The sequence below is a fragment of the Etheostoma spectabile genome, chromosome 23 (genome assembly GCF_008692095.1).
Source record: "Etheostoma spectabile isolate EspeVRDwgs_2016 chromosome 23, UIUC_Espe_1.0, whole genome shotgun sequence".
Lineage (NCBI taxonomy): Eukaryota > Metazoa > Chordata > Actinopteri > Perciformes > Percidae > Etheostoma > Etheostoma spectabile.
The window spans coordinates 19176836-19185129 of record NC_045755.1 but is presented as its reverse complement, the minus strand read 5'-3'; the positions used below and the strand labels follow the sequence as shown (position 1 = coordinate 19185129).

The following is an 8294-nucleotide window of genomic DNA, read 5'->3' as shown; positions in this document are numbered from 1 at the left end:
TTCCCACAGAGCTGACCTTCCCCCGCCCCCGCTCTGAGCTGCTGATGTCCCCCCAGCTAACTGTCCCTGTCACCTGGCCAGCTGGACGCTGCCCTGTCCCTCCCCGCTCTGCTCTTCGTGCTGCATTCAGGTCACGTGGGAATTGACTGTGAGCACTGAGGGCAACGCATTCTCATGGTCTGCATGATATAGTACAAAAAATGTATGCACACCAAAACGTAAGGTGCTCCGCATGGTGCTCCGTTGCATCAGCGCTAGTTGGTAGTTCAGTTAGTCCGAGAGCAGGTAACTTCGAGCCGGGTACAGAGCACCGCGAGCTGCCGGTCATTTCAACCGACATTACGGTTGAGTTTAGACAACAAAAATGTAACGTTACGCGTCCAAGAGAGTTTACTTTAGGCACCAAAACCACCAACTTTGGGAAAAAGATGGTGCACACACTTACTGGGTCAACAACTGAAAGACCTATGTTTTATGACCCATCCATCCTCCCAGACCTCCTCCCTACGCGGTTAGGCTTATACAGCAGCAGTCATTGGGGTGCATACAGCAAACAAATCGTGGAATGCTTCAATTTGAACATATGGCTCATGAGAACAGGCTGCTGAGGGCTAAAAGAGTCCCAGGTGTTCAAGCATGATCTGAAACCGTCACGATACGTCAAGAATTCAGGATCAGAACTCGCCACTTATCAGGTGACGTGGAGGCTCTTCTCCCGCTGCACGTTGGGTTTTATTTTTCTTCTGCAGCTTTTAAACCAACTGTGTGTTCGGGGTGGGGTGAAAAAAAAATCGTGATAGTATCATAATATTTTCAGTGGCAATACTGTATTGATACACAGACGCCAAGTATTGATCTTTTATTATATATCATATATGTGTTGGTCAGTTCGTCTTATGGACAATCCCATTTTAACGCAATAACATTGAAGTGATATGAACACACAGTGAAATGTATCTTTTTAGATAAAACAGATGTTGACAAAGTTTCCTACAGACGTCATTTGAAATTGGGAAAAATGTGAAGTTGGAAAAAAGGTGATAAATTGCAATATTTCGCAGAATATTGCAATATGTTTAAAATCGCAATAATCGTGGCATAAGTATTGTGATGATGTTGTATCGGGAGACATCAGCTGACACCCCTACTGTGTGTGCCATGTTTTCACTTGTATCACTCATCAACTACTGCACATTCATTGATTTGTTCATTTTTTTAAGAGACAGTATTGTTTTGGTCTGTACAGACATGTGTCCTTCCTTCATGTCCTAATTGTCTTATGTTGAATGGTTTCTCTGTTATGTTTGTATACTGAAGACACAGATTGCAGCACTATGCCCAAGACGAATCTCCCCTTGTGGATAATAAAGTGTATTCTATTCTATTCAAAGAAAGTCATGTAGAAAACAGAGTGGATATTGAGTTTGTAATATATCTGTTCGATAATTTTAAATAGTTTTTTTTTTAGGCAGGAAATGGGGTGTATTCGTGTGTTTGTTTCTCATGATTATTGCTGTCCATTACTAGCACTCACAACGCAACATAATCACAGCCTTTCTTGTTTCCTCTGCTCTCCTGAGGCCCACTTTTGGCTGCTGTAATGAGCCCTCTTTATGTAAGAGGAGTCATTTCAGCCCTTTCCTCCACTGCAACCATGTTTTTCTGTATCTCTTGCCCTCTCACAGACCCTTTCTGCACGGGAAGAGCAACTACAACGATAAAAAATAACAGTAATAATAGTGGAGAACTTGATTGGAGACATTACTTGGTCCAGCTGTGGTGTGTTCAGGGCCCCCACATGATCACCACACACACATTCAGAACACTGTGACGTCCAAATATCCACTATGTGGTAATGAAACATGCAAAAAAAATGAATCAATAAAGCCATATGTGATGATTTTTCCCAATATGCTGCAATCAATATCATGGTAGGTTCTCTTTTGACATTTAAAAAAAAAGCACTTGTTTTTATTTAAAATAATGCTGTCAGTTAAACGCGTTAATGCAAACCCGTTTTAACGGCGTCAACTTTTTTATTGCAAGATTAACGTTCTTTTTGGCCTAGCAAACATGCTGTTGCAACAACTACTAACGTTAGAAAAACTACTATCATGGGTTTCCCCTCCCTTTCCAGATTTCTTCAATTCAGTTTTAAATTGAACTAAAATCAGTGTATCAAACATTTAAATCTGGGCTGCACAACCTGAATTGAAACAGATAGAATTGGGTATGACTGTTGATGGTTTTTATGTTCATTTATAAAAAAATATGAAAATACAATGTTCTATAAAAATATACAGTATAGGCGTTTTTTACTTCGTAGGCAGTGTACTTCATTTAAAAAAAAAATATATATTTATCTATATTTAACTGTTTCTACTCTGTAAAGCGACTCTGAGCTTGGGAAAAGCGCTATACAAATTCAATTTATTATTATTATTATTATTATTATTATTATTATTATTATAACTATTATTATATTAATATGCTATGCGTAGCATGACAAAACCATTCGAAACGCAGGAGCAACGCTGATAATTAAGTTAAACTGAAATACGGAGCATTTTTGAATAAAATGAAACTGACACACCACACACACACCACACACACACCCCAACACAACACACACACACACACACGCACACACACGCTAACATGTCAAACCCTCAAGTAAGAAGGGTCACCCATTTAAGAAGCGATGAGGCAACTACATCTGCACGTTCAGTATAATATCAGCATTCTAATAGTAGGGCATTATATCTGGAAGCAGAGTGTCACATAATAGTTTACTGTCGGGTGTCTGCGCTCGTCGGCTGCTGAAGGGATGACATCATCTGGTGTTTGTGTCAAGAGTTACACAAACACCAGACACTAGAAGACTTTGAAAAGACTGAAGTCTGACTCCGTCTCCCATCTAAAGACAATCATCTCCCGGCTAGCGTTAGCTGGTAACTTAATGGGAGAAATTGCTGATTTTCCCTCCGATGTGTTCATGGATCAAAAGTCAGTCCGAGAATCGAGTCATTAATTCATGAACCCGTCACATACCAGAGTATAAAGTAAATGTGTACACAAACTGTACTGCCTGTATCCAGCGGTGGAAGAAGTATTCAGATCGTTTAAGTAGGTAAAAGTACTAATACCGCACTGTAAAAATTGTCAATTACACGTAGAAGTCCTGCAATGAAAATGTAACTAAAACAAAAGTATGTAAGTAGCCTCAGGAAAATTTACTTAAAGTATTATAAGTTAAAATCCTCATATTTTAGAAATTGGAAATGATGCAAACAGTTCTGTTAATCAACTGCTCAATGGGCTCATCATTTCAGCTGGACTTGAAGGCCGTTGTATTGTGGGGTTTGTTTAATTTATAATGAAATGTCATCTTTTCTAACCTATAAAATGTGTTTTGTGTGCAAAAATCTTAATTTGTAAAGTGACTAGTGACTAAAGCTGCCAGATGAATGTTGTGGAGTAAAAAAGTACAATACTACCTGAAATGTAGTGGAGTAGAAGTAGAACCTCAGCATTTGAACTTAAGTACAGTACTGGAGTAAATGTACTTAGTTACCCTCGACTACTAGCTGTACTGTTAAACTAAAGCAACAGAATCTCTTAGTATTTTTTTCATCTTTTACCTCTTTTCAAGCCACCCAGTGGATCCTCCGAGTGAGTCGGAGCCTTAGTCCGCATCGGTCACAGATCAGCAGGGGGGGGGGGCCAACACACTACAAGACAACCTGAACTACCTCATCCCATCGCTGTCCTTCCACCCGCTGCCACACACCCACAGACGGAGAGGGAATATGAGCGAGAGAAGGGAGATCACAGAGTTCACAATGCTGCCGTTTGTCACTGCAGCTTCAGCGTGGAGAGACGGACAGAAAAAAGAAAGAATTAAAAAAAAAAAAGAAAAAGAATCGGACTTCAGGAGCGAGCCAGTCCCACTCGCATGCATTCCCCCACCCAAACACAACAACACAACAACAAGCTCTATTCAACACATCAGAGACAGAGAGAGAGAGAGACAGAGAGAGACAGAGAGACAGAGGGAGAGAGAGAGGCGGGACACAGGGAATGTCTGATGAGAGTTTCGGGGAAGCTTTTTGAAAATGTCACAGAAATGAAATGTGATGGACTGTTGTTTGTTTGTCTCAGTTCAATCCAGAAACTAAAAACAAACTTGTACAACCTCTTTCTCAATCAGCTGATCGTGCCACAGCAATGGGATGATTAAGTAGGCCTGTTTTTTTATAGAAATCCAAATTTCATCGTTCAACTGCAATTCATTGCTAACATTACAGGAGATCCCATGGGTATGACTGTTGATGGTTTTTATGTTCATTTATAAAAAAATATGAAAATACAATGGTTTTATGATAATATACAGTATAGGCGTTGTTAACTCTGTAGGCAATGGACTTGTGCTATTACATCATCTGGATCACATGACAGTGATATAACCAAAAGATGTATCCCGGTATTCATTCAAATCTTTACTATGTTTGAGGAAGTAATAAATAAATAAATTGTTTTTAATTTGACTGAAAGAGACAATTATACTGTTAATCGCAATTATATCTGAAACAAAAAATGGAAATGTTACAGGGTTATTACTTATGAATTTAGAGATTAATACAACTCTGGGGACAAAAGACGCACCGGCGGGTCCAATTGATGTTTGACACCACTCCTACTCAAAAATGCAATATTACAAAAATTTAATTTCAGACATTTACTACTGTTTTATTCATATCTTGCGCTCCTTTTGTGAACTCAAGACTTTTGTAAACTCATATGAAGCACCAAAATAATGTAGTGAAGGTATGTCTTCACGAGCGATTTGAGAAATATTTCCGCTTTAGGGCCAAATGATCTTTTTATACATTGCTCTGGAACAATATTGGGCGTCACTATACAAAAAGCAGAGTTCTGAACATTTTGATGCAACACATGGGAATCAGGTAATATGCAAAAATCCTAAAAAGGAGATTTCAAGAAGATATTTAAAAATGCCCTTAGACCTCAGAAGGTTCAACAGCTTCCAAATAGTCCAAAAAACATCTCCGCTGCACTTCCTTAAAGTAAAGCATAAACAAGTAGAAGTTGGGAAACTGAAAGGGGGGAGGGGGGGGGGGGGGGGCAGGATGACAGTTTCATGATAAACAGTTTCCATTAAAACTGCTATGAAATGGACGTGATGTGCCATGAAGGCTCTCGTGATGTGGGGCAGCCACCAGAGCAGGGCGGGGGGGGGTTGGTTGGGTAAATGAGCAAAAGACCAAAATGAATTCTCCCGTCGTCTCGGCTCTATCTGCGCGCTGCATCGGCACGGAAATAATCTGTGTTTGTGAGGGGAGAGTTGGTGGATGGGACTTTAGAGCTGTTATCCTTCTGAAGCTTCAGGGTCACAGAGAAGGGGGGGGGGGGGGGGGGGGGGGGAGGGCTCTTCAGATGCCATCTCCATTTTTTGGAAGTCCACTTCATCAAAGTATCTGTTTGGGCTTCACTACTTTCTAAAGTGACCCTGATTACGGGTTTGTTCAGAGGCTTTCACCACTCCTCGCTTTTTTGTCAGCATGACAGACAGCGAGATGTACAGTACAACATGTTCCTGTAGCGTAAATATCATTTTAACCCAACACTGTAACAATTCTCAGTATGTAAGTATCATCAGAAAAATGTACTTGATGTACGAAAAGTAAATGTGCTCGATCTGGAAACAATCAAAACAGTTCTGTGTTTAATGGTCTAATCATTTCAGCTGAACTTGTAGGCCGTTATGTTGTTATGTAGTTTTCTTTTATAATAAAACTTTTATTTTAGGAGGAGGATGGGTTGTATTAGAGGGTAGGAATAAACCTATATCACCGTATGGTTTGGAGGACTTGTTGCCTTAAAATCATATTCCCATAAAACTGTACTGCATTCTCAATTACCTTTCAAGGGAAACCTATTTTGTCCCGGATTTTGTTTGTTTCTGAAGTATCACAAATTATTTAGTTACTTCCAAATGTTGAAGACGGAACCTAAACAGAGTCGATAACATGCTCTCAACTCCAGCCCTTTATAGAAATGTCACTGGAAATGGTACTTCGCTATCAAGTCAGTACCAAAATGTCTCGTTCTTCTACAGTACTGTAGGTACTGGGGGATGCAATTCTTCTGGACGTGACAGGGGCAGTATGCGCCTACAAGTGTTCTAGTCTGCCGCTAAATGCTGGAGAAGAAGAAGAACGGCCATCAGCATAGAAAAACAGAGAGCCATCTACATCTACAGCAACGGCTTTCACGATTTCCCCTGGAGCTCCCGAACACAAAGTAACCTGTTTCTTTCTGCCGTTGTCTGTCACGGCCCAACGTTAGCTCCGTTAGCTTGCATTAATTAACCTTAGCGTGTGTTTTAGCGGACCCTCTATAAGGTCAGTTGAGTTAACTTTAACCAGCCCAGTTCTATGTGGGGAAAAAAACAACGACAGAGAGAAACAGACGTAACTAAACATGCTGGCTGTCTCGGAGTTGGAGGTGAACTCATGGAAGACGTTACCGTATGTCACCCCCCGATGTGAGTCCAGTGCAGAGTTGAGTCGCGCATGCTCAGATTTAAACGGTTTACGGCATAACGTGTCATACCCAATTTGAGATGAGTGCAGATGTGAGTCGCGCATGTTCAGATTTAAACAGTTTACGCCATAACGTGTCATACTGAAATTTGTAAAATCCATGAAATAATAAACTTTTCTCATTACAAACAATAACAGAAGATGGAAATCATTTCAAAAACGTTGTAGCTATCTATGATTGTTTGGTTGCTAACGTTAGCTCAAAACGCCATTCAAGTGACAGCCTTTGTTGTGTTTAATTGCTAGCTTGTAGCTAAGCTAGCAATCCTTTCAAAAACGTTTTAGCAATCTCTGATAGTTTGAAGACTATATGAAGAAAGAAAAAACCATCTAAAAAGAAAATTTAGACCAAAACAAATTATAAATCAATTGAAATGTCATTTGTCATATTATTTATATGTATCAACATCAGAAGAAAAGGGAAGTGTGACACATGTTGGAAAAACAGGACAAAACCGTAATGTTTCAATTGTAAAGACAACATTGTCTGACGTCAGTCTGCTTGTTCCAAATATCGTTTCTCATTCTGTTAACATTTTTGGTCCTTATGCAACTTAGCGCTCGTGTGTTTCCTGTTTTCAGTTCTGTATCTGAGATGCAAACAGGCAGTTTGGTGAGTGGGCGAGAATCCTGGCACCGTCGGGCAGAAGAAAAACTACCAACAAGCAGGAACAATAGCAGCAAAAAAACAACCTCTCGACCTGAATGTTACTTTGAATAAATTAACAAATACAAAATGCACCAAGCATAAGGCAAAACGCTCAGAATGGGAAGCAGGTCTTGAGATAATTCAAATGTGTAAAAACACTGCAATAATATTCGTGTGGCAAGAGGAGGGGAATAAGTTATGTGATCTTCAAAATAGTAGAATGTTAATAGTAATACACAAATACGAGATCAAAGTACTGACAATTGTATTGGCTTAAATATATATATATATATATATTTTTAATAAAAATTATATTTAAAAAGTGAAAGTATTTCTATGTTTCCGTATCTTGTCTTAAAATGGGCCTACTATTGACTTCTGAAGGTGAGTGTCACATTTTGGGTTGTTCGTAGCCTTTCTTCATGTCAGTTTACAGTCTTTCAGTCAACCGTTTGGTAAAAGAAATTAGATATTGGATAGTGTCTCCCGATGTCTTCACTGCAGAAACAAACCAAGGACAGACAAATGCAATATTACAGGAGCAATGAGCAGAGTACGACAGCCCCAACACACATTCTCACAAGGCAATAATGAATTAATATCAAAGTGTCTGTCAGTGGGCGAAACAGCCGCCTTGAAGATAATAAGATGGTCATTTTGTTCAAAGAGGCTAGATGTGAGTACAGATCGCCCCTGCTGTTTAAATTATCGGTCCTTTCTTTTACAAATGAGCTGAATTTATTGTATAACGAAAGCAAAGTAAGTGTATCATCTTTAGCACATAGTTGGATGAAGCTCAGCAGCAAGTAAAAAGAAAAGTCCCTGTTCCTCAATGGCTACTAGTCCAACTTCCTCGCTGGTTAAGGTCAGAGTCTGAGATCATTTCCTTGCTTTAATGGCATGAAAACAACACTCTTACAGCCCTTAACCCTTGTGTTGTCCTCGGGTCAAATTTGACCCATTTTGAAAAATTCCAAAAACCAAAATTTCAGAAAAATAACGCGGATTGTTCCATACAA

At 39.5% G+C, this 8294-nt stretch overlaps 1 protein-coding gene across 3 annotated transcripts in view; it reads right to left on the bottom strand.

Moving 5' to 3' along the window:
* usp6nl (USP6 N-terminal like) overlaps nt 1-8294 on the bottom strand; it is a 107803-nt gene that overhangs the window by 42985 nt on the left and 56524 nt on the right. Inside the window, exon 1 of one of the 3 annotated variants that reach the window (XM_032505242.1) lies at nt 3642-3876. The exons of the other annotated variants lie outside the window; for them this stretch is intronic. Within the exon in view, the coding sequence (XP_032361133.1) occupies nt 3642-3696 (55 nt within the window). The 5' untranslated portion in view covers nt 3697-3876. Of the gene's footprint in view, nt 1-3641; nt 3877-8294 lie in introns of those variants that run through there. 3 annotated transcript variants of the gene reach the window in all.